At 37.1% G+C, this 27,500-nt stretch overlaps 2 protein-coding genes across 2 annotated transcripts in view; one reads left to right on the plus strand and one right to left on the minus strand.

Annotated features, from left to right (window-relative positions):
- LOC119598095 (general transcription and DNA repair factor IIH helicase subunit XPD-like) overlaps positions 1 to 12,768 on the minus strand; it is a 21,319-nt gene extending 8,551 nt beyond the window's left edge. The window contains 9 exon segments of the mRNA XM_037947716.1: positions 448 to 544; positions 801 to 869; positions 872 to 947; positions 5,987 to 6,220; positions 6,525 to 6,638; positions 7,482 to 7,622; positions 9,404 to 9,503; positions 12,551 to 12,584; positions 12,703 to 12,768. Of these exon segments, the coding sequence (XP_037803644.1) occupies positions 448 to 544; positions 801 to 869; positions 872 to 947; positions 5,987 to 6,220; positions 6,525 to 6,638; positions 7,482 to 7,622; positions 9,404 to 9,503; positions 12,551 to 12,555 (836 nt within the window). The 5' untranslated portion in view covers positions 12,556 to 12,584; positions 12,703 to 12,768.
- A 624-nt stretch (positions 12,769 to 13,392) lies between these two features.
- LOC119597738 overlaps positions 13,393 to 27,500 on the plus strand; it is a 16,235-nt gene continuing 2,127 nt past the window's right edge. Inside the window, exons 1-9 of the mRNA XM_037947344.1 lie at positions 13,393 to 13,624; positions 14,420 to 14,512; positions 17,120 to 17,242; positions 18,122 to 18,314; positions 22,030 to 22,341; positions 25,366 to 25,483; positions 25,730 to 25,864; positions 26,279 to 26,459; positions 27,114 to 27,448. Coding sequence (XP_037803272.1) covers positions 13,563 to 13,624; positions 14,420 to 14,512; positions 17,120 to 17,242; positions 18,122 to 18,314; positions 22,030 to 22,341; positions 25,366 to 25,483; positions 25,730 to 25,864; positions 26,279 to 26,459; positions 27,114 to 27,448 — 1,552 coding nt within the window. The 5' untranslated portion in view covers positions 13,393 to 13,562. The remainder of the gene's footprint in view (positions 13,625 to 14,419; positions 14,513 to 17,119; positions 17,243 to 18,121; positions 18,315 to 22,029; positions 22,342 to 25,365; positions 25,484 to 25,729; positions 25,865 to 26,278; positions 26,460 to 27,113; positions 27,449 to 27,500) is intronic.

The raw sequence follows: 27,500 nt of genomic DNA on the forward strand, positions 1-27,500 counted from the left end.
GACACGAACATCATAAAAGACACTGGAGTGGACAAAGGAATCCTGAAAGAACAAAGATACAGATATGAACAAATACTAGATGAGAAAAGGCAGAGAAAGAAAGAAAATGAAAAAATAAGAAGTAATACCAGAGAAAAAGAAAAAGAAAAATCAAGTAAAGAAATTACAAATGAAAAAAGAAGTAAGCGAGAGAGGAGGGTAGAGGCGAGAGAGAGAGAGAGAAGAGAGATAAGAGAGAGAGAGATGAAGTAGAGAGGAGAGAGAGAGAAGAGAGAGGAGAGAGAGAGAGAGAGAAGAGAGAGAGAAAGAGGAGATAGGAGAGAGAGAGAGCAAGAGAGAGAGGAGACAGAGAGAGAGACAAGAGAGCAACAGAAGAGAGAGAGAGAGAGAGAGAGAGAGAGAGAGAGAAAAAAAAAAAAAAACAGGAGTAGATGAACACCACATTACCTTGATATATGTTCATGTAAACTGTTAAGACTGGTTTTGGCCTTATCCAGTACTCTTCTGTTAATATTTATACTCATGGAGTCAATGCAAATATTGTCTGGGGAAATACATAAGGCATAAATTACATAAGGTTATTTTGTTTGGTATCCATAAGGCATCCATAACAGCAGATAGTAATGGAAAGAAAATCGGTATCAACAAATCTCAACCAAAAACGGAAATTTTTCTCCTCTCTAGTTTTACTTTTCAATATCCCTTTTTTTCATAACTTTAAATATCCTTACAATTATTTTTCATCTCCTCTTCCTTTTCCTTACAACATTCCCTCTTCTTTCTTTATGAAATTGACTTACCAATGTTGTGAGCCTCATCAAACCACCCAAGCTCGCTCGTTTTGTTCAAAAAAATCTCCTTTTTTTTTTTTTTTTTGATACTATTTCTGAAATCTTAGGATCCAGCATGTAATGGTAGCTGTAGACTATACGATATTTTGCTTTGTACTATCATTGGAAAAAATAAAAGGAAGAAAAAAATATATTAATTACAGAATATCACCACATTCCTTTTATATTGAGCGAAACCATAAGTGACTTCCCTTAGTAATCAGCAGGTAAACAGTCAAATCAAGCTTATTATCCATACTCCTACATACCCTTGCCAGTTACAAACAGTTCTTTTCCTAACAATTACTATCATTCTTCATAGAAATTACTAACCTTGAAAATAACCACCTTTGAGTTTTTCTCAGTTTTTCTCAATCAACACTACACTGTTTCATAATGATTTATATTTTTCTGCAAAAATCATGAATCTTTTTTAGCTAAAATAATAACTAATTTTTATAATATATAACTACAACTAATCTTTTATAATACCAACCACTGACCTTCTACAACTTAGTCTCCCTTTTCACTGCTATTATTGGGCCCACCCTTCTTCACAACATTATGCTACTTTTTTTATAACCTTCATTTCCCTACTTCATAAAATACATAAGTCCTCTTCACAATCATTATCATACATGTTATTTAATAAATTACATTTTTTCTTATCAAACTTACTGACCTCACTAATTCTGATTCAATCCTCCCTGACCACCAACACAAGTCAAAGCTTATAAGCTGGTGAGCATTTCAGGCCAGCAAAGATAATATTCACCTCTTTCAAACATCTGCTCCACCAAACAACATACTTACTGCATGCCTGGCCAAGAAGTATGAGGCTCCACCTTTCGTCTGACCAACTCCCGCGATCATCAGGGTTGTATGTGCCAGCTGGCAAAGGAAATTCCTTGCCATGGAGATCAACTGTCAAAGTATCCACACTGTGGCACTGTGTCAGTCTCTCTGGGCCCTGGATCTTACATATGAGCTGTCAAAGCATAGCATCCATTGTCACAAGCTTTCCTTCCCTTGGCCTTCTGCCCTGATGACAGTCAATGTTTTTTAAGGATACCAGAAAGAACAAGCATATAATCACTGTAAACCTAACTACTAGACAATAACACTAGTCTTTAATACTAAAACAAAAAAGAAAAATATGTCACATAAATAATTACTAAAGAACATAACAAGTAAATAATAACTGATCTTCAACAGCAGAAAAAATTTATGTACCAAAAAATTTCTTCAACAGACATGCTGCCACCAGAACTAACAGACTCTGACTATCCACGTACACAATACGAAATATACGGTAACAGTCAGTCAATCAAACTCAGGATTCCACACAGATCTATTCTGGAGGCTAATGGCGTAGGCCAGTATGTTTCCGGCTCTCCCGTCTCCTTCTCAATGTTAGTGCCTTAAGCTTCTTCACTCTGAAATTACCTGAAATAAATGAAGATGCATAATCTAATTTGGAAAGAGAAAGAGAAAGCCAAGGAGAAACATTATTATGGAAGCAACGAGTTGCAAGAAAAAGGTATTAATAATCTTTTATAAACAGTTATCAAAACTATCTGTTCTAAATATCATTCCCTATCTAATATAACATCTAATATCAACTAAAACCTTATAATAAACAGGATAAAATAAATGAAACACATAGCAAAAAAAAAAAAAAAAAACTATTTCCAATCTCAACTCCTCTGACTCATAAAAAAATGACTCTTACTGACAAAACGGTGAGAGGCCTTACTCACAGAAGATAACTGTATTTCTTTAACTTATACATAACTTGTTTAAGCAAACATTTTTTATAGCTTTTCTGGTGTATGAATGAGATTTTTTGTTTGTGTAATCTCATTCCCTTTGGTAATTTAATTGTGTTAAGAGTTTGCATTACAATAACAACTTGTTAATTTGGATTTGGAAAGTACTTTATACACATTCAAAGGTGTTTTACATATCTAATACAAACAAAATTTCTATACCTAAATCCTAAAGGAGAAGCGATCAAAATTGGTCTTTAACTGTTTTTTTTTTTAATATAAATATGAACCCCATGTATTAAGAGATCAAATCAGATTTGAGCCAGGCATACAAAGTGTATATTAGGGAAATATCACACCGTCAGCTATACTAACTAAAAACTAAAATACTCGATACTGACAACATTTAACTCAATAGAATAAAACAAAACAGACCAGTTGAAGAAAAAAATGGAATAAACTAAACAATCAACCTTAAAATACATCAAACATAAACCATAAACAACTCTATACCTTTTCCCTCAGCTCGGGAATGGTTCGGGAGCTGTAGATGAGCTTTGTGAGATTCTGTGAAAAAGCTCGGTAGATAGGAAACAATAAGTGCAGCAGTGTATGGTCTTGCCTGTTCCCGAGTCATCTCCAGTATGCAATGGCACTGAGGAAGTGGAGTTATTACCTTATAAACCTTTTTTATGTGGAGGTATTAGTTACTCTAGATTTTTGTACTTAATCTCATAACCTTGTTTCGTTTCTATAACTAATATCTCTCTACATCATGCAAGTCCTTCCTGGTTAGTAAACAACCAGGATTTCCAACGGTTCCGATCCTTCCTTGCCACTTTCTTCAAGCCCATGTGCAGTTGGATGTTGCTGTGTAGAGATATAAGAGATATGTAGATCATAGATAGATGATAAAGATCTACATTAAATAGATAGATAGGTAGAGGAGATAGATAAATATGATAGGTTATAGTAGGATAGATAAAGATAGATTCGGTAAGAGATAGATAAAGATAGATCGGTAGAGAGATAGATACAGAGGAGATATTAGAGGGGTAAATAACAGACCCTTTCCTCATATTTTCCTTGTTTCTTGCCCTGAAACCTTTACCTTTGATATCTCTCAATCTAAAACTAAGAGTATCCTTCTTCTCTCAAATGGCTTTGCATTTCTACATTTACGCTTTGTGTATATGACTTCTTGAGAGAGTAGAGAGAGAGGAGAGGGAGAGAGACGAGAGAGAAAGAGAGAGAAGCGAGAGAGAGCGAGAGAGGAGAGAGAGAGAGGAGAGAGAGAGAGAGAGAGAGATGTGAGAGAGATAGTGAGAGGATAGAGAGAGAGAGAGAAGGGGAGATGAGGGGACATTATCATCAGCAGGATACCATGCCCAACTGTAATGAGTTCGTCTATTACCTTTACACATAGATGGCTCTACAAGTGCTTTTGTCACTAGGAGTCAATTATTAGTTTCAAACCTATCTCACCTATTACTCTTTTCCTTATTTTTTGAAAGAGTCATTTGTCAATTATTTCATTGTCTCTAATGTTATTAATATTTTAACAACAATTTAATAATCATAATAGTATAGTGTCAACATCAATAGTACTAGAAAGAAAAAAAATCCACAAATTCCGTGGAATGTGGAAACCAGGCATGTCACTGGACCTACAGATAACTCCTTGGTGGATGGCAATGTGGAGCCAATCTGTAACTAAAATATTCACTAGAAAACTACAGGGGACAGTATCATAAACCCATAAACATTAGGTTAATGAAACCTTTGGCAAGTGCTAGTTGGGTGGGGGGGGTTTATTATTATGACAGAGCCTCTCACTCTCTCTCTGCTTCTATCGGAGTATCTTTATTCTATCTGTATAACCATCAGCAACCATCCATCTATCAATCCATTGAATCGATCCCCATCATCCACTACCATCTGACCATAACCATCCGAAGCCACTTTTTTTTCTTTGATTTGTACCATCTTATTTTCAATGATATTCATATTAGTTCAAATAAAACCAATATATTTGTACTGTAGCACTGAAAATAAATTTATACAGGGATCAATAAATTCCCTTTTTTTCATATAAAAATTAAATTGGTGTTTTACATAATAAGTTTCAGAATGGGAGCATAAAAATCGTAACCTTTTAGGCTGCCTCTTTGTCTTGAGGAAAATATAACATTTTTGCTATCACTTCTTGCTAACTGCTCTTAAAATAAATCTAATATTCCTTTTCATGATAACAACACCACCCCTAAGACTAACCTCACACAGCACCGCCTCCTTTTGCTAACAATTCCCTTCTGTCACACTGACATCTTGTGAAACTGCATGTCCACATTTAATCGAATTTCACACTCTCTCATCTCCCACAAACAATCCAACCATTCGCCTAGCATGCGAGACTCCTCTTTCGGTCTAACATTATGAATACTGCTCCGGGTAGATGAAAGTCTAGGGGAGAAACCTGCCTGACTCGCGTCCAGCCTGCAACAGATTTTTTAAGCTTAATAATGATGAGAAATTCACACACAGAAAATTGCAACTTTATATTTACTAAACTACAGATTTTGAAAAAGATCATTTTTGACACGATGAATGTCAGGAGATATATCATCATAAGAGTATTTATTCCTTTTCCATTCAATATATTTGCTTCAGAAGGGATTATTTTAGGAGAGGATTTTGTAAACGGGCTCAATATGTCAAGCTATGATTTTTTTAAACTAAGATAATGCTTAAAATGGATGATCATAAGTGAAACACGAGAAAAAAATAATTAAACTATCAAAACCCTATAAGATTACCTACAAAATTCCTTATTAAATTTCCCTTTCTTGTTTTGTTTTCATTCTTTGCATTGTCTAGATGTACCCTAACCGCCATTTATATCTTTAATATTCAGTCACAGTAAAAGATGCAGTTTGAATGGATGTTTCTGCCGTACATGAATATGTTGGTCTGACAAATAGCATTATGTTTAAAAACTAAAATAAAATTGTACAGTCAACTGTATTCATTTATTTATTTGAAATCTTTCTGCCTGTCCAACATCTAGGGTCTTTAGCGCATATTCAAAATATAATGATCGTGAAGCTTGCTTTATGACGTCAAAAGTCATATGGCAACTATGTTAAATTAGAGTAGTCATGAATGGTTACGATATTTTAATGATTGGGGTAAAGTTATAGGTTCAACAGTACTAAAGGGTGGTATACAATTTTTCTTAGCAAAACTTACTGACATACACTAATTACTGAATTCAATACTCCCTGACCACCAACACAAGTCAAAGCTTATAAGCTGGTGAGCATTTCAGGCCAGCAAAGATAATATTCACCTCTTTCAAACATCTGCTCCACCAAACAACATACTTACTGCATGCCTGGCCAAGAAGTATGGGCACCACCCTTTCTGTCTGCCAAACTCCCGCAGATCATCAAGGTTGTATGTGCCAGCTGGCAAAGGAAATTCCTTGCCATGGAGATCAAACTGTTCAAAGTAGTCACACTGTGGCACTGTGTCATCTCTCTGGGCCCTGGATCTTACATATGAGGCTGTCAAAGCATAGCATCCATTGTCAACAAGCTTTCCTTCCCTTGCCTTGCTGACCTGCAATGACAGTCAATAGGTTTAAGATACCAGAAAGAAAAAGACATAATAATACACTGTAAACCTAACTACCTAAGAAAATAACATCTAGTCTTTAATACTAAAAACAAAAAAGAAAAAATATGTCACATAATAATTACTAAAAACATAACAAGTGAAATAATAACTGATCTTTAAACAGCAGAAAAAAAATTTATGTAACAAAAAATTTCTCAACAGACATGCTGCCACCAGAACTAAAGACTCTGTACTATCCACGTACACAATACTACAAAATAATACAGTAACAGTCAGTCAATCAAACCTCAGGATTCACACACAGATGCTTTCTGGAGGCTAATGCAAGGCCAGTAATGTTTGCAGGCTCTCCCGTCTCCTTCTCAATGTAGTTCTTAAGCTTCTTCAACTCTGAAATTACCTGAAATAAAATGAAGATGCAGTAATCTAATTTTGGAAAGAGAAGAGAGAAAGGCCAAGGGAGAAACATTATATACTGGAAGGCAAAAGAGTTGCAAGAAAAAAGTATTAATAAATCTTTTATAAAACAGTTAGCAAAACTAATCTAGTTTACAAATATCATTCCCTATCTAATATAACATCTAATATCAACTAAAACCTTATAATAAACAGGAATAAAATAAATGAAACAACATAAAAAAAAAAAAAAAAAAAAACATTTGCCAATCTCACAGCATCTGAATAAATAAAAAATGACATGTTACATGACAACGTGATGATGGCCTTAACTCACAGAAGATAACTGTATTTCTTTAACTTATACATAACTTGTTTTAAGCAACATTTTTTATAGCTTTTCTGGTGTAGGAATGAAGATTTTTTGTTGTGTAATCTCATTAACTTTGGTAATTTAATTGGTTAAGAGTTTGCATTACAATTAAAACTTGTGAATTTGGATTTGGAAAGTAAACTTTATACACATTCAAAGGTGTTTACAGAGCTCATAAAAAAATTTCTAATACCTAAATCTAAGAGAAGCAATCAAAAATATGGTACGTAACTATAAATATGAACACCATGTATAAGAGATCAAAATCAGATTTGAGCCAGGAATAACAAAGTGTATATTAGGGAAATAGCACCGTCAGCTATACTAAACTAAAAACTAAAATACATAATAACTGACAACATTAACTCAATAACGAATAAAAAAAACAGACCATTGAAAAAAAAAAAATGGGATAAACTAAACATATCAAACCTTAAAATAAATCAAAACATAAACCATAAACAACTCTTATACCTTTTCCAGCTCGGGAATGGTTCGGGAGCAGTAGATGAGCTTTGTGAGATTCTGTGGAAAAGCTCGGAGGTAGGACACAATAAGTGACAGCAGTGTAATGGTCTTGCCTGTCCCCGAAGGCATCTCCAGTATGCAATGGCCCTGAGGAAGTGGAGTTATATACACTATATAAACCTTTTTAGTGGAGTGTATTAGTTACTCTAGATATTTGTGTACTTAAATCTCTATATCCTTGTTTACAGTTGTCATAACTAATATCTCCCCTTTACTATCATGCAAGTCCTTCCTGGTTAGTAACAACCAGGATTTCCAACGAGTTCCATCCTTCCTTAGCCACTTTCTTCAAGCCCATGTGCAGTTGGGTAGTTGCTGTGTAAGAGATATAGAGATATGGAGATAAATAGATAGATAGATAAAGATACATACAGATAAATAGATAGATAGGTAGAGAGATAGATAAAGATAGATAGGTAGAGAGATAGATAAAGATAGATAGGTAGAGAGATAGATAAAGATAGATAGGTAGAGAGATAGATAAAGAGGGAGATATATAGATGGGTAAATAAACAGACCCTTTACCTTCAATATCTTTCCTTGTTTCTGGCCCTGAAACCTTTACCTTTGATATGCTCTCAATATAAAACTAGAGAGGATCCTGCTTTCTCTCAATGGCTGCAATTCTACCATTTAGCTTTGTGTATATGACATTCTTAGAGAGAGAGATAGAGAGAGTGAGAGAGAGAGAGAGTGAGAGAGTGAGAGAGTGAGAGAGAGAGAGAGAGAGAGAGAGAGAGAGAGGAGAGAGAGAGAAGAGAGAGAGAGAGAGAGAGAGAGGAGAGGAGAGAGAGAGAGAGAGAGAGAGAGAGAGGGGACATTGTCAATCAGCATGGATACCATGCCCACTGTAATGAAAGTTCATCTATTGACTTTACACATAGATGGCTCTACAAGTGCTTTGTCACCATGAAGTCAATTACTAGTTTCACCTATCTCACCTATTTACTCTTTTCCTTTATTTTTTGAAAGATTCATTTGCATTATTTCATTGTCTCTAATGTTATTAATATTTTAACAACAATTTAATAATCAATAATAATAATAATGTCAACATCAATAGTACTAGAAAGAAAAAAAAATCCACGAATTCAGGGAATGGGGAAACCAGGCATGGTCACTAGGACCTACAGATAGACTCCTTGGTGGATGAGCACATGTGGAGCCATCTGTAACTAAAATAATTCACAGAAAACTACAGGGGACAGTACATAAACCCATAGACATTAGGTTAATGAAACCTATTGGCAGTGCTAGTTGGGGGGGGGGGGGTATTAGTTATGACAACTGAGCCTCTCACTCTCTCTCTGCTTATACCGGAGTATCTTTATATCTATCTGTATAACCATCAAGCAAGCCATCCATCTATCAATCCATTGAATCTATCCATCCATCCAACTAACCATCTGACCATCCATCCATCCACTTTTTTTTCTTTGAATTTATGTCCCTCTGTATTTCAATGATATTCATATTAGTCAAATAAAACACATATATTTGTACTGTAGCACTGGAAAATAAATTTATACAGGGATCAATAAATCCCTTTTTCATTAATAAAAAATTAAATATGATGTTACATAATAAGTTTCAGAATGGGAGCAAAAATCGTAACCTTGTAGCTGCCTCTTTGCTGGAGGAAAATGTAACATTTTTGCTATCACTGCTTGCTAAACTGCTCTTAAAATAAATCTAATATTCCTTGTCATGAATAACAACACCACCCTAAGAATACCTCAAACAAGCACCGACTCTCCCTTTTGCTAACAATTCCCTTCTGTCGACCAGCAATGACATCTTGTGAAACTGCATGTCCCCATTAAGCAAATTTCACACTCTCTCTCCCACAAACAAATCCACCATTCTACCTTAGCATCGAGACTCCTCTTTAGGTCTAACATGTATGAATACTGCTCCGGGTAGATGAAGTCGTAGGGGAAGAAAACCTGCATGCCATCGACGTCCAGCCTGCAAACAAAATTTTTTAAAGCATTATAATGATAAAGAAATTCACACACAAGAAAATTTGCAAACTTTATATATTACTAAACTAGCAGATTTGAAAAAAGATCATTTTGAACACTATGATGTCAGAAATATATCATCATAAGAGTATTTATTCCTTTATCCATTCAATATATTGCTTCAGAAAGGGATTATTAGGAGAGGATTTTGTAAACATTGCTCAATATGTCAAGCAATGATTTTTTTTAAACAAGAATAATGCTTAAAAATGGATGATCATAAGTGAACACAAGAAAAAAAATTTAAGTACTATCAAAACTCTATAAGATACCTACAAAATTTCCTTATTAATTTCCCTTTCTTGTTTTGTTTTCATTTACTTTTGCATTTGTCTAGATGTACCCTACCATTTATATCTTTAATATTCAGTACAGTAAAAGATGCAAGTTGAATGGATGTTTCTGCCGTACATGAATATGTTGTCATGACAAAATAGACATTATGTTTAAAAACTAAAATAAAATTGTACAGTAAACTGTATTCATTTATTTATTGAAATCTTTCTGCCCTGTCAACATCTAAGGTCTTTAGCGGCATATTCAAAATATAATGAGCATGAAGCTTGCTTTATGATGTCAAAGGCATATGGCACTATGGTAAATTAGAGTAGCGTGAAGGGTTACGAATGAGTTAATGATTGGGGTAAAGTTATAGGTTCAACAGTACTAAAGGGTGGTATGGGAGTGAAAAGGGTAGAGAGGGGGAGCTGATGGGGTATAGTATAAGGTAAAGGTTGTTAGAAGGGGAAAAAATGGCAAAAATTAGTTTTACGATTAGGATAAGTGGACAGAACAAGGGAGATGAAGAAAAGGAAAAGGAAACGTAGGGAAGAAAAGACTATGCAAAATTAGTTAAGGCAAGGGGGTGATCCCCCTACTCTACTTCAATCCCCATCTCCTAAGCCCCCAGGCAATAAATTGTAGCAGGCCGTGACAAGTACAAATCTACATATTTTGTTACCATTAGCAATATCAATTAATATCTAATAAGTATAATAGCCTTTACTTGTAAGTACACATTATCAGACAGTTTTTAATAATGGAGCCAGGTAGGTACCTCTATTGGGGCCTAAGGTAGTAGCTAAAGTGAAATTTGGCCCTTTTAGGGTTTTGAGTTTGATATCCCTGATCAATAGCATAACAAGACAGTGGCAAAATATTACCTAGGTGGGTTATCCTGGGTTAGCCTAGGTTAGGTTAGGTTGAGTGTGGTTTGGTTGGGTTTGGTTATGTTGGGTTAAGTTAAGTTAGGATGGGTTTGGATAGGTTAAGATGGGGTAAGTTAAATGAGCTTAGGCCAGGCTGGTTTGGATTAGGATGGGGTGAATTAAATGATAAATTAGGTCAGGTTGATAGATCTGGATAGAGTAAGTTAGGTTATGCTGGGTTAGTTTACCTCAATTTAGGTTAGTTTGGATTGAGTTAGGATATGTTATATTGGTTAAGTTGGGTTGCATTTATTTAAATCTGGTTGGGTTGGGTTGCGTTTACTTAAATCAGGTTGGGTTGGGTTAGGAAAGGTTAAGTTAGATTAAGTTGGACTAGGTTACATCTGCTTAGGTTGGGTTAAGACACTTTGAATTAATAGGAACGTAAACTAAATTTTCTGTGGTTTAGATATATTCTTCCATTATTTTCGTCAGAAATCAGCAGCTTCAAAATACTGGAAACTTAATTCCTGACAAAAATGTAAGTCAAATTATTTCAAAACACAACAGACCAACATTTTTAGTTTGCATTGTTATTTTCCAGTTGGGCACTAAAGTCAAAATTTACCCCTTTGACAGTCTGAATGAGACCAACAAACTTCTACCAAACAAGACAGAGCTGCAGATCTCCTTGGTGATTCATCATCATATAAAAGATCACTCGAAACTCTACTTTGCCAAACTGACGAAAGTAACCTGGCTACAGTACTCTCTTGAGATACTGAATCAGTATGTGCATTTTTCATATTGCACACCATGAGTAAATAAAGAGGAAAAAATATTATATATATAACAAATAAATCACATTAGAGTGATGATATACTGTCATCTTCACTCTTCCTACTTCCTACAGTATACTAAGAATCTATTAAACAAACTTTATATATATGTTCCTCATCCAAAAGAACCAACTGAAGTGTAAATTCTGATTTGAGACTCATACTGAAAAAAAGCTCCTTCATCTAGCACTGGTTATTATAACTAATGGAGAATATTCTAATCTTCTTTGCTACCTCATTTGAGGCCCTTCAAATACTGGAAATTCTTCACAGTACGGACATACTTCCCAGAGATCAAGGCCTCGGCTCCACATCACAAAATTTATTCATTAATCTATGTTGCTGTGACTGAGTGTGACCTTTGAGGATTGGCCAAGGGAGGGGTTGATGTGTGGCTCTTCCCCCTAACACCGCCCAGGAAGCACTATCTTCACCTCAGTGTGTATGGCAAGACAGAGCTGAAATTCGGGAGCACCAACTGGAATTCAGCTGTGAGCGGGGCTTTGCACGATCTCTTACATTTATGTGTGGCATTTGTATCTGCAGATTATTTTTTGTACCTATTTTAATCCTCTACAAGATTATCATCTTCAGTTAGCCCTAAGTCATCCATATCATAATGATTAATCTAATATTTTCTCCACACTCAGAAAAATTATAAACCCATAAAATGTTCCATGTAAGAAATATCAAATTATTTTCTCATTAAGTAATATTTCTAAGAAATTTATACAGCAATATTTATTTATAGTCATTACAACCCTTAAATCAGAAACAAAGCAGAATTCGAACAAATAAGCAATACCGAAAAAATTCTATTATGCAATCAAAATCAAAATACATAAATCCCATGCGTCATAAAATCCTGATCTACACTTAAATCTACATAAGTACATACCATATATATCTAAACACCTCTTCCATGCATTCAAAAAAAATACAATAACAACATAAAAAAAGGAAAACAACACATCTATAGCGTTTATTTTTTTCCTCATACATACAGCATGGTGTAGATGTTCCCCGGCGCCACTCGCTCTGAAATAATTAATATTCTCTTAATTTATCTCGTCTCCATTTATTCGAACTTAATTGTATCAGTTCTACTCTTCAATTATCATGATTCTTTATCCTTAATGAATAATCTGAGGTCTACCTTTTGTCTAAAAAATGGATCTTTGGACGAGAAATTTTGGATTTCTGTTTACCTTTTGAAGTTTGTTTTTTCCGGGCCGTTCGCATAACTCTTATACGAACGAGGTTACCAATTTGTATATTTTGCTTTTATTTATCTTTTTTTTTTGTATTATTCATTCATTTGTTTGTTATTTGTCATTTGCATGTTTGTTTTTATCATTATTAGTGTTGTGTTATTATTATTATTATTATTATTATTATTATTATTATTATTATTATTACTACTACTACTACTACTACTACTACTACTACTACTACTTACTACTACTACTACTATTATTATTATTATTATTATTATTATTATTATTATTATTATTATTATCATCATTATTTTGTATTTATTTTTTTTTTTTGTAATTTGTATATTTATTTTACTACATTATCATTTTGTATTATCAATTCATTTTCATAATTAATTTGTATTATGCATCTATACATGTCTTTAATAATTTTACTGTAAATATTATCCCGTTGATTTATTTTTGTTTACTCGACTTATATCTTCATTTATCAATAATAACCGCAAAAAAAAAGAATAAATAAATAAGTAGAAACAATGTGTTTTGAAATCGCATTTGAAAATCCAGATGAATCCGCAGGGAGGAATCCGGGCGAATCTGCGGCCTCTTACCCGAACGATTTGTTATTGTTGTCCCACGTGCCTGAACATTTTTTTTTGAAAACGTTCTGGAAACCATAATTTTCTTGAAAAGGGCAAAATTAATGGAGATGATATAAGTGAAAAGAAAGAAGAAACCAAATAGATCCGGGGGATATAGGCTATACGAAATTTTATACGAAGAAAAGAAGAAAGGAGAAATGTTTCAGAAGAACAGGAGAAGAGAAGGCGAGCGATTATGGGTGGTTCCTTGGTTTTCGAGGCAAGTTTGGTTAATGTACTTGTATTTTTTGTTATTGTAGTGTTTTACATTACGTGTCGTTGTAATGCTGCTGTTCCTTTTACTCTAACATCTTGTGTTAGTTATGTACTCTTTACCTATTAGTATTCTGTGCGTTCCTTATGGCGATTACCTTCGTTTTTCATTATTTTTATGTGGCTCTACTCAGAAAGTTTATTCAAGCAACTCTGAATTATGTATGCTGTATGTAGGGGCAGATTGCCTTGAAATTTCATCTTTATCATTTAATGCATGATATTAGCATATATCATTAGATAATGGTTAACTGTTTATCCCCAGCTTCCTTCATATATGAGTGTCATCTCCAAATTAAACTGATATCATGACAATACACACTGTAAACAGGTATTTTTAGTATTGGCACAGCAGCACTTCATTATATAACTTTACAAGATTTATGCAGAAGATAATGAAGTTTATAATTTTTATCATTGGACTTCTTTTAAATCAGACTAGCCAAACTGCTACGGCTTTATTTTGTTTATTGTCTAGTTTTCTGTTAATTACATTAGATGTGTTCTATTCAAATTCAGGTCTGTTATCTCTGATGAATGACCTACAAGGTAATACTAGATGGATTTGCCTGGTAAAGCCATTTTTTATAGAAGTGATTAGAGAAGTATTAATACTCAATTATACCGTATTTTGCTTGCATTCCTAGATTATAGCTAGATTAAGCTATATGTAATAATGTATATAAATACATATATATGTAGAATAAATTAAATCATAATAATGATAACATTTCATTTACAGAGAGGAATGGATAGAGGTTTACAAAGCAACGTTTTCAGATGATGTTAAGAAATGGAGACATGCTTTTGGGACTATGACAGTCTGGCAATCCAGGTATGTTGGAAAGGAATTTGTTTTCCTAGGATTAGAAAAGTGATTTTCAGATTTATTCAAGATACTTAATGAGATAGGTATCAACCACTTCCATCTAGCCCTTTGGACTTGAGAATGGAATTGACTAGATTATTTTGACAGCTGTTTATAGTATGGAATACTTTATTAGCTAAACACACTAATGTCATACAGCTTTGTCCTCACCAACCCACCCTCTCTCTATGTCTCTCTCTCTCTCTCTCTCTCTCTCTCTCTCTCTCTCTCTCTCTCTCTCTCTCTCTCTCTCTCTCTCTCGTCTCCTCTCTTCTCTTCTCTCTCTCTCTCTTCTCTTTTTCTCTTCTTTTCTTCTCTCTTATCTCTTGCTTCTCTCTTCTTTCTCTCTCTGTCTCTTCTCTTCTCTCTCTTCTCTCTGTTCTGTCTCTCTCTCTTTTGTCCTCTCTCTTCTTATCTTCTCTCGTCTCTCTCATTCTCTTGTCTCTCTGCCTCTCTCTCTCTCTCTGCGTCTCTCTCTCTCTGTCTGTCTCTCTCTCTCGTCTTCTCTCTCTCTCTGCTGTTCTCTCTCTCTCTGTCTCGTCTCTCTCTCTGTCTGTCTCTCTCTCTCTGTCTTCTCTCTCTCTCTGTGCCCTTTCCTCTTCTTGTCTCTCTCTTTTGGGGGGTCTCTCTCTCTCTCTTCCCCTCGCTCCTCTCTTCTCTCTTCTTCTTCCTATCTTCTCTTTCTCTCTCTCTTTCTCTCTCTCTCTCTCTCTCTCCTCTTCCTCTCTCCCCCTCTCTCTCTCCTCTCTCTCTCTCTTTTCCCCTCTCTTTTTCCCTCTCTCTCAGGGGGGCCCCTTTTTAGAAATCTGCCTTTCGTACCTGTTGACCTTTTGTTACTGAAGGCATGAAATTGCGGATGGTACTGTATAATGACATATCCCATGCCATCAGCTCATCAGAGGATGCTTGTGTTTCTCCAACAGTAAACTTTAATTTATTTGGCATCACTATTAGATACGCACACTTAAAATGAATCTGAAGGGAAACTTTTGCTTTTGTTTATAAAAGCAGGTACAAGGTATTAGGGGCTTAATGTTATACTGGCCATTAGCCAATTTTTAATACTGTAGTTCAAAAGTGGATTGTGACCAAGAAGGGATGCGAAGTTGACGAGTGGCCCAGTGTAGAATTGGAAAGAAGTATTGCTACTGAAGTGCCAGGGATATAAGTAAAGGTTGTGAATGAGCTTCTGTTTTTTGTGTTGGACAGTTTTGATTTCTACCTTGATATTGGCTGATTCTCTTTTGACCAGTACAGCCTTTTCTGCTGAAGCCTTCCACCCGTATCTGTTCATAGCGTCACTTCTTGCCTTGCAAAAGCTGTAGGTGGTGTTATTATGGCATTCCTGCTTGTCATCTTCTCTCCATCTGCAATGTGAACACACAGAAAGCTCTGGTCTCTTATTCTGCTCTCTTCTCCTTCCTCCCTACAGCTGCCTTGGGCCCATCTCTAGATTGCTGGGAGGTGGAGGCAACTGTTGTTGCTCCACCTCCCTGGCTGATCCTCCTGGTAGCAGGAGGATCAGCCAGAAAATGGCTGCTGTCCACAAACAGAAAGAACTGTTTGAATAACTTTGCAGCTGTGGCTGCATTGTTGTCATATAATGCCTTTGTTATTTCCAAATAATTTTCATTTTCAAGAGAGAGAGAGAGAGAAAGAGAGAGGCAGGCAGGCAGGCTTGAACTCAATGGATATCAGATTCAGAGTGATCTCTTGCATCTCCCTTAGATGCTGCACCTGTAAGCAGTGGAAAAGTTTGAAGGACCCATGTACTTCAGGTGGCAGATGCCAGGGCAGTCAGGAGAGCAGGGTACAGCTCTACTCTTATTGGTGATATTTCTACACACACAACACAAATGAGGTGGTATGTGCACTCCAATGCCTTTCATCTGCTGAATTTTCTTGTGGTTGTCAAGGAGATTCCTTATGCCATCTTTGGTGTATCAATGATTTCTTCTAGGGTGTGTGGGTAGAGGGTTTATGGCATAATAAGGGTGGGCTGGTCAGTGGAAATTCATCCAGGGTACTGTCCCTCAGATATCTCATGAGATATATCACATACTAGCTAGAGAGGAGGTGGGGAAGGATTAGGAATAAAAGAAGAGAAGATTATGCCACAAATCATATGCATTGTGAATTGAAATATATGTATCACAGAGATGATGTGGTCCACCCACTCTCTCTCGCTCTCTCTCTCTCTCTCTCTCTCTCTCTCTCTCTCTCTCTCTCTCTCTCTCTCCCCTCTCTCTCTCTCTCTCTCTCTCTCTCTCCTTCCTTCCTTCCTTCCTTCCTTCTTCCTTCTTCCCTCCCTCCCTCTCTCCCTCCCTGCCTCCCTCCCCATCCCCATCTCCCTACCTATCTCCCTCCCTCCCTCTTTCCCTCCCTCTTTCCCTCCCTCCTTCCCTCCCTCTCCCTCTTCCCCTCTCCCTCCTTATCTCACCCCCTCTCTCCCTCTCTGTTTTTCTTTTAAATAGCTAATGCCAAACAAACGCTATTAAGCAAATAAAGAGGATTTTTTTTATAAAAGTTTCTCTAAATGATATATATCTGATTTTCTTTTTTTTATTGTTTCAGATTGCATGGAACACATATTGGTATTGCTGTGACCAGGCATCTTCTCCAGGCTAAGATCCTCGATTCTGACCCTACCGCTAGCAAAGAGCTGAAGTCTGGAGCAAATGCCATTGCCATCACTAAGTAAGGCTCGTAGTGTGGAGAGTCGAGAGGAGAGGATAAGAAAGAATAGGAATGGAGAGGAGTGAGAGAAGAGGAGAGTGGGAGAGGAGAGGATGTCAAGGTGGGAAAGGGAGAGGATGTGGGAGTGGGAATCAGAGAGGAAGAGGGTGTAGGAAAGAGAGAGGGAGATGAAGAGGATGTGGGAGAGGGATAGAGAAAGGGAGAGGGAGAGGATATGGAAATGAGATGAAGAGCAGGTATAAGTGGGAAAGGGAGAGAATGTTGGAGAGGGAGAGGATGTAGGAAAGGAAGAAGAGAAAGTAAGAAAATGAAAAGAAAGAAAAAGGAAGAGAAGAAAAGAAAGAGGGTAGAGAAAGTGGGACATAGAGTGCAGGATGTAGATAGGGCAAGGGAGAGCAAGATGTAGAGAGGAATAGAGAGTGAAAATGAGGGAGAGAGAGAGGGATGCAATGAGGGAAATTGGGATGACCATTATAGGCCTTTCAACATAAATGACATATTGTTGGTAATACTAAACACATCATTGTATAATATTATATTAATATATTATGTTATTAGTATTTAGCAATCAGAAAGAAAAAAGGGAGAAAGAGTGAGAGATAGAAAGAGAAGAATGGGGAGAAAGACATGGAGGAAGAGAGAAAGGAAGAACAGGAGGGAAAAAGAGAGAGATCATGCATGAATATGAGAGATCTTATTGGTATTATCAGCATTAATTATAATATTTCTATGAATGTTTTATCATTATTATAAGTGTTTTTAAATTATCACATCATTAATTTTATTATCACTAACATTACTGATATGAGCTCAAGAAATAAAGTCACAAAACAAGAAAAATAATAAGAAATGAATCCTTAAAAAAAAATCATTTTCTAGATTTGTCAGTACAATTATCAAAATTCCTGCTGCACGCTACCACGAAGCCCAGTCACAGTCTTATCTAGCAGAGAAGATAGGTCTGCCAGTGTACTTGGTTGACCTGAGGAATGAAGTAAACCATGGCAGTAGGAGCTGGTTTGGAGGTCAGACTGTGCGCATGGCAGTGGAGACATGCTATAAGTGGATTAAGGTAAGGTTCTCTCTCTCTCTCTCTCTCTCTCTCTCTCTCTCTCTCTCTCTCTCTCTCTCTCTCTCTCTCTCTCTCTCTCTCTCTCTCTTCCTCCTTCCCTCTGTCTTTCCCTCTCCTGTTCCTCCCTACCCCTCTCCCTCTCTCTCTCTCTCTCTCTCTCTCTCTCTCTCTCTCTCTCTCTCTCTCTCTCTCTCTCTCTCTCTCTCTCTCAAAAGCACCATAGGCAAAAACTATGGTAAGGTTTATTATGGCTATCGCCAAAACACTAGTGACCCTATACACCTATTATGCTCCTTAGAAAAGACTCATTACCTAAGTGGCAAAATAGATTATATAGCTCTATACAGTCAGCACACACTTCCAGTCACTGCAAAAGTTATCCCATTCATAGTCAGGGACCATTGGGCATTAAGTTTAATCCTCCCATTTTGCAAAAGAAGGCCACCCCAGCCACGCCTTCAATATCATCTTGCTATTAAACATCATGATGAGTTCATTAAAGGGATTGGCTGCTGTTATGAAGACTTTACTCTTACCAGCCTTGATCATCACCCCCTCGCTGCCAGGTAAGAAAAATTCCTGAGTGTGATAAACTCCGGTGGTTTCTGGCAACGGCTAGACACTGGGCGCTGGAGTCCACTACATCAAGCTGAACATCCTGCTCCATGCACTCTGGCACATCGCCATGCATACAGGCATACCCTGCAGACCAAGTAGTTTGTTATGACGCTGATACACGTGACCTGGCAGTGATAGGTTAATGAAGTTCTCTGTCAACAAGTTGGTAATATCATTAACCAACCCCACCCTAGAAACCCCATCAAACATAGGTCTCCATCCTCCAGAGGCAAACGAGCACATCACCTGAACAAAGATCCCGAAATAAAGCTAATTAGAAAGCTTATAAGGTCTACAGTAAATCAGCTAAAACACTCAGGAAGAAATCCCTGCCTAGCTAGGTACTTTGTATTCTTTAGTAAAAGGCTTAATGAGGTAATAACTCAAAAGCAGGAAGAGAGATTGTATGCCTGGTCAGAATCAATTGACTCTGTGACTCCCATAAGTAATGTGTGGAGGGAAATCAGCAAGATTAAAGGCAATGCATACAATGTGACTCCACACTCCTCAGTAAATGCTGCAAAAATTCCTCTCTGGATAATCTTCCTTTATCCATGCACAGGTGCTCCCTTAAGTTAAAACACTGACAAGTCATGAACATCTTGCAGCCATTAAGACTAGCAAATCCACTGCACCTTGGGATTATGGAATCACTTATGACATCACCCAACTCCTTGCAAAGGTACAGATAAAGGAAAGAAATCCTCTCCTATGTCTCTTCAAGTTAACCTATACTGCAGGTATTTTGCCTACTCCCTGGAAACAAATATGTTAAGCTCAGTACCTAAATGGAAGTAACGCAGTCTTCTTGCTTCATAGATTTCAAGGGAGCATTCAACAGAGCTTCTACTGCAATCCTCCATGAATTAACTCTTCTAGGAGCTAAGGGCAAGCTTCTGCTATGTATAAAGGATTATCGATCTTTGATTAGAGCAAAGGTATGGTACCAAGGCACCTTATGGTGAACTAGAGTTAGGCACTCCACAAGGTGGAGTTTTGTCCCTTTCATTATTTGACATACTTATGCACTCTCTTTACAAGCTCAACAGTGAGTTAGGATACCTATGCAGCATCATATCCTATGCTGATGACATTCTCATTCAGGTCTTTGATTGGGGGGAATATGTTCTCCAGAGGTTCAGCAAAAAGTGTGCTTCCCTGGGACTTATCAGATACATAAGTGCCTCCCTAAGAGTCCTAAGGTTGATATACATATCTATTGTTAGATCCATGAAAGACTATGTGAGCCCAATTCTTAGTATGTTGCCACAGAATGGTCTGAAACCCCTTGAAGTCTTACAAAACAAGGCCATGAGAATCATTCTTGGCTGCCCAATGACTGCTAAAATTCTTGTCATCAGGAAAGAGCTAGACCTCCCTTCAATTTACAGTTGTATCACCCAGGTCAACACCAACTTCAATCCAGACCACAAATTTCCTTTACTTTGTCCATTGAGATTAATCAGAAAGCAAGCCCAGCACCCTCACTACTTCAGTCTGATACAATCGAACCTAGAATGGAAGGCCAAAACTGCCCAAACTATTTTCAGCTTCAGTGTGTGTAACATTGATGCTATTAACATCCCATAGATCACATGCATATGTTCAGATTGATAAATTAACAGAGCCTAAATCCATGACTTCAGTAACAGAACTAAAAGGCTATTACCTGAAATATACAGATGAAATTCTCCATCTACCCTCATAGTACCCCCCACTTGTGATTTACTGTTATACCTCTACTGATCCTCACAGAGCAGCTGGGATTGGAGTATTAATTCCTGACATTTCTCTTAAAGAAAGTGTACAAAGTTCCAATTGGGCAAGCACAACTGATGCCAAGTTAATAGGCATATACCATGCCTTCAAAAAAGGTAGTGAACAGCAGCAACACCTAAATGTCTTCTCTGACAGGCAAGGTGCACAATAGATTTACTGCATTTAGTCCAGGAAACATGGTAACTAGGAATATCCTACACCTAGTTTCTGGCCTATCAGAGCAGGGTATACAGGTGTCACTATACTGGATACCCTCTGATGTGGGAATATCAGTTTATGACAAGGTATATCAATTAGCAAAACCAGCACTCTCCCATGAAGAACTGTTCTATGCAATGTGCAATGTGTTTTCAGCTGTCTTTGAGATTATGAGGGCCAGGTATGGACTACCCAAAAAATGAAGAAAAATGCACATGGTACTCTCTGGCATTATGAAAGCACTGCAGGGACATCTGATATAGACAAACCATATAAAGCCGATAATGGATTGTCTTAGAGCTAAAGCCAATCTCATATCATCACTGCAAAATGTGCAAGGTACTCAAGTCGCTTAATCTTACACATTACTTACTTTGTTGCTCGAAAACTGCATCCTATCGATCAAACAGCACTGTCCAGAGATCAACACTTACCCTAAACACTGGTCTTGTCTTTGATATGATTAGAGATATACGTTTTTTTACCAACTACATGATATGTGAATAGTGTAAGCACAATGGCACAGCCCTTCAGGCATGTATAAAATATATTTGACTGACAACCCATAAATAGAAGCATAGCCAGTTTGGATAGGTGCTATAGCATCTTACCCTGGCTTTTTGCAAGGCATGTACACTTTTCTGTAAATAACTTTTTATCAAATCAAATCTAACACACACACACACTCACACTCTCACTCTCACTCTCACTCTCACTCTCACTCTCACTCTCACTCTCACTCCTCTCTCTCACTCTCACTCTCTCTCTCTCTCTCTCTCTCTCTCTCTCTCTCTCTCTCTCTCTCTCTCTCTCTCTCTCTCTCTCTCTCTCTCTCTCTCTCTCTCTCTCTCTCAATTCTTTTTTTCGTTCTTTTTCCTTTTCTTTTTTCTTTTTTTTTTTCCTTGACTTCTTTTTACTTTCCCATTTTGTGTATCAGACATGCCAGTTTTTAGCTCTTTTTCTCTTTCTTTTTTATATGACTTTGGAATGATAAGTGGAAAGATATTGATAATTAGTACACATTTATTTGTAACATGCAACTAATTTCTGTTTCTAGTTTAGAATTTCTCTCCTTTAAGTTGAACTCCAGCATTATACCATTATTCACACATCTTTGCAGGATTACTATTGGGATAAAGAGTATGCCAAATGCAAAAAGGAAAACAAAGCAGCAGATACAAGTGTTGCTGACGCATTTCAATCTTCCGACACAGCCACAGAGACCGACAAAATCACAACAGATACCAACACTGACAAAGCCCCACCAGACACAGCAGAAGAACCAACCCTAAGCACTATAAACACCCCTAATAAAACAAAGCCAGCCACTCCCCAAGGACTCAGACCATGGGAGTTTGCAGTGGAGCAACTTCGCGGCTACTGCAGAGAAATTCTCGAAAAGCCAAGGCCAATGTTTTCACTCTTAACAGAGGTGAGTGGGGTTGCACATGTCTATTATGCTATATTGTGATGCTATATGTATCATGTAGCTAATAAAGACATCATAGTTTTATATATATATATATATATATATATATATATATATATATATATATATATATATATATATATATATATATATATATATATATATATATATATATATTGTAGTTTAGGTATGGTTGTGATGGTTATATTGGGTTTTGATTATTGTAGTTTCGTTAGGTATGGTTGTGATGGTATATATGATTACGATTTATATATTGTATTATAATTATATGAATTGCATTTTAACAGTATGGGGTGACATTATGTTCATGAAGTTGTAATCATGATGGTTTTATAATTATAAGTGGAATATAGATAAAGATTATCTTTTCATAAACAGAAAACATGCGACATATTCTTCGTTGCAAAACATAAAAGACATAAAGACATAAAACCGCAGCAGGGTTACAATGAATACACAAATATTTTATCAGTGTGTGTTTGTGTGTGTGTGTGTGTGTGTGTGTGTGTGTGTGTGTGTGTGTGTGTGTGTGTGTGTGTGTGTGTGTGTGTGTGTGTGTGTGTGTGTGTGTGTGTGTGTGTTGAGTGAGTGTGCTTGCATGCGTGTGCGTGCATGTGTGCATGCTTGCGTGTGTGTTTGTTTGTTTTTTGTTTGTTTTTTTGTGTTTGTGTGTGAGAGAGAGAGAGTGTGTGTGTGTGTGTGTGTGTATATATATATATATATATATATATATATATATATATATATATATATATATATATATATATATATATATATATATTGCTACGCCAGTGGGTCTTTGTCTCTGTGCGAAACATGTGTTAACATGAAGGGACCTGGGCAAACATGACGCAGCTGGCTGTGAGCGGAGGAGCAGAGGAACAAGCCAGGTCTTGGGGCAGGAGATACCCCTCTGGGTGCCACTGCAAATCTACCGCCGCCCACACCTCCTCCAGAGCGACCCCAGCGAGAGCGAAGAAAGCCGCGCTGGGTGAAAGATTTTTGTGTTTCTGAGAAATTATTTTATTTAAATTTTCTGTAGTTTGTTTCAGGTTTAGATATGACAGAGCAGACGGTTCGTCTGCTTGATAGGGGGGGATAGTGCTACGCCAGTGGGTCTTTGTCTCTGTGCGAAACATGTGTTAACATGAAGGGACCTGGGCAAACATGACGCAGCTGGCTGTGAGCGGAGGAGCAGAGGAACAAGCCGAGAGACGGAGTTGGGTGCCGCTCCTGTGAAGACCTCGTGTGTGCCCTGGTGACCTGATAAACTTTGTGTTGCCCTGTTATAAGCTGTGACATGCTGGTTTCCCCCTGTATTGTGCCTATAGAAAAGTGTACGGGTAAATAACTTGTGTAAATAAAGGAAAGACTGTCATTTTGTGTTTATTTCGTGCCCTGCCTCGCCAAGTGGGTGTCCCCTGGTGGTGTTCTGGGATGCTGTGGTGCTCGGTGCCTCTTGGAGCTGTTCAGTGTTCACGACCCTAAGGATAGCACGCCGTCTGCCTAGCCTGCCTTGTGTTGGTGGCAGAGAGACGAGGCGGACCGGCGTAACAAATGGTGTCAGGAGTGGGATTTGTGATATTTGATCAGTGAGATTGCCGATTTATTATGTCGTCCAAAGATGGCAGCAGCCATGAGGGAGAGGAGGCTATGACTGAGGCAGGCACGAGTGAGGTGAAGCCGAGCCAGATGGACCTGATCACTGCCATGCTGGCCGGTATGAGGGAGGAAATGGCACAAAGGGCAGAAGAGCAGGCACAGAGGGCACGCGAGCAGGCGCACCATCTCGTCGAGATGCAGGCAAGGAAGGCAGAGGAACAGTTCTGCCAACTTGTTGAGGTGCTACAGAGCAATCTTGCATCTGTGAAGATGGAAACTCAGCAGTACACCGACAAGGCCTGCAACAGCGTGAAGAGTGAACTGATGGAGGTGCAGACTCTGAAGGGTGAGGTTCAGGGCCTGAGGGAGGAAGTGAAGAAGGAAAGGCTGTGGTGCTCGGAGCCTCTTGGAGCTGTTCAGTGTTCACGACCCTGTGGATAGCACGCCGTCTGCCTAGCCTGCCTTGTGTTGGTGGCAGAGAGACGAGGCGGACCGGCGTAACAATATATATAATATAAATAATATATAATATATATATAATAATAATATATAATATTAATAATACATACATAAATATATATATATATAATTAATATATCATATATATATTACATATATATTATATATATAGTATATATACATATATATAGATATATATATATATATATATATAATATATATATATATATATATATATATATATATATATATATATAAATATATATATATATAATATATATATATATATATATATATATTATAATATATATATATATATATATATATATGTATATATGTATATATATGTGTATATATATACATATATACATATATATAATGTGTGTGAGGCTTCATTTTCCTTACCATATTGTTTCTCTGCTTATATTTAACCCAGTCGACATGGATGGCATAAGTACATGCCATCCCATTGTAATATGAGTTCATCTATTGTCATTACACACAGATGGCTCTACAAGTGCTTAATGACCAAGGAGTCGGTTATTAGTTTTATCTATCCTGCCTGTTTACCCTTTTCTGTGATTTTTTTTTTTTTTGTATTATTTCATTGCCTTTAATGTTACCAAAATTTTAGTAACAGTTTAATAACCATATTATCAATAAGAATAATAAAAGTATTGATATCAATAGTATTAGAAAGAAAAACGTTTTCCCATAAATTCAAGGAAAGGGGAAATCATGAGTAGTTACTGGAGCCTACAGGTAGACTCCTTGCTGGCTGAGCACTTGTGGAGCCATCCCTATGTAACAAAATTTACAAAAAATACAGGAGACACTTCATAATTCTGTAGTCATTGGGTTAAATCATGATGGTAACTACAAGTTTGATCATTTCAATGGGATTTGATGGTAAATTTGTTTTTACAGTTCATTCTGTCATTACAGGTTCTTCATGCTATACAGGATAAATATGAAGAAAATCCACAAGAGTGTATAGACAAATTGATTTCCATCATGTTTCTGCCATCATATGTTGAAAATTTTGGAGCCAAATTTGCAAATGGTAATTTTTTTTCCTCTTTTGCATGCACACACATGCACACACACACACGCACACACACACATACCTACACACACACACACACACATAAACACACACACACATAAACACACACACACATAAACACACACACACACACACACACACACACACACTGTATGATTATTTCCATGATAATAGTTTGAAAAGTATTAGAAATATATTATTTTTACATCATAACAGTTTATATATGTCATTTTACTTCAACAGGTGAAAATGATAAGTGCAAATGCTTCTTCAGGCACATAGTGCTCCAAAGATATGTATGTGTCATGAAAATATTAAACCACTTCCCTGGAGCCATGGACTTGCTCATATTTTCACTGTTGAATAAGAGCAGTAGTGGTAAGTATAGGCAAACCTCAATTGTTCCATTCACGATGTAAGTTTCTTCATATGTCTTTGAAACAAGCATTTGATATATATGTAATATTTTTTGGCTATTAGGAGGATTTATTCTTTAACATCTCTTGGCATTTTTTTATTCATAGTGCAAGTGAGGTGGTGAGGTTTCTCGAGTCTGCACAGCTGCCCCTTCCCACAAGGAGTGTTTATCTCCAGTACACTACTTGTGACAAGGGGCAGTCATGCAGAGTTGAGAGACAGTAGTGCCACCATACTATGTTTTTGTGAATAAGGCTTAGTTGTGATTAAGTAGAACCCTTTGTGTATGTAAAAGGCATGTTTAGATATATAATTTTTCTTACTGATTTTAATCACTTCCCTTCTCTATTGTATTTAAACATATGTTATTTTCAGAGTTCCAGGAAATATCATATTACTGGGTCACTATGCTAGTGGAATCTGAGCTTGGCTATTACTGTGAGGTGGACAGATATCACCATTTCCATTTCCCATACACCAGTATTACTCAGTGGAAAAGGCTTGCAGAGCAGCTTTTCCTGATCGGAAGGGAATGGAGCTACAAGTTAGGCTTAAGGTTAGGCCAAGGGTTATTGCTCTGTGTCACTTTTGTGGTTTTATTGTTTGTTAAGCAACCTTTAAGTCAAATATGCATTCATACATATATATCAATGTATACATGCACTCAGATGCACATGTGCAGACACAACACACACACACACACACACACACACACCACACACACACACACACACACCACACACACACACCACACACACACACACACCACACACACACACACCCCACACACACACACACCACACACACACACACACACAACACACACACACACATACACACACACACACACACACACACACACACACACACACACACACACACACACACACACACACACACATGCACAACACACACACACACACACACACACAATGAGTGTTAAAAACTACTTAATCACACTTTCAGTGGCAGAAAAATAATATTTTGCCATGATTGTAACAAAAAGAAACTCATGGCATGTCCATACATACACCATGGCATGTACATACATGCCCCCCGGCAGATAGTCCCACCATGCCATGGCATGTGCGTACATGCCACCTGTCGGCAAAGGGTTAAGAGAGAGTGAATGGGGAATATTAACATGCCTATAAAGATTTTTTTTTTTTTTTTTCCCCCATATACGTAAACCCAAAAAAATTTGTTCTAGGATCATGGAAAGTCCAAAGTCCAACTTTACACAGGAGCAAATAAATGAAGTGATCAGCCTGATTAAGGCATACAAGATGAAGAGAACGGCTGCAAAGAATGAGGCGAAGAGTGAGCCAAGAAAAGCAGTTATGGCTCAGAAGAAGAAGGACATCAAAGAGCATACTGAGAGACTACGAGAGGCATTGCAAAGGAACGAAGAGGAAATTAATGCTGAAACACTCGAGGAATGGTTCAGTGTCAATGATGTTCTCAAGTCTTCTCTGGACCATTCGACCTTTGCGTTTAGTATAGCCGAAGCCGTAAAGAAATCTTTGAAAACTTCAGCAAATGAAGGTAAAGTTTTATTGGAGTTTTCTTCATAGAGACACATCTATCGTGGTTTCTG

This window comes from Penaeus monodon, chromosome 40 (genome assembly GCF_015228065.2).
Source record: "Penaeus monodon isolate SGIC_2016 chromosome 40, NSTDA_Pmon_1, whole genome shotgun sequence".
Lineage (NCBI taxonomy): Eukaryota > Metazoa > Arthropoda > Malacostraca > Decapoda > Penaeidae > Penaeus > Penaeus monodon.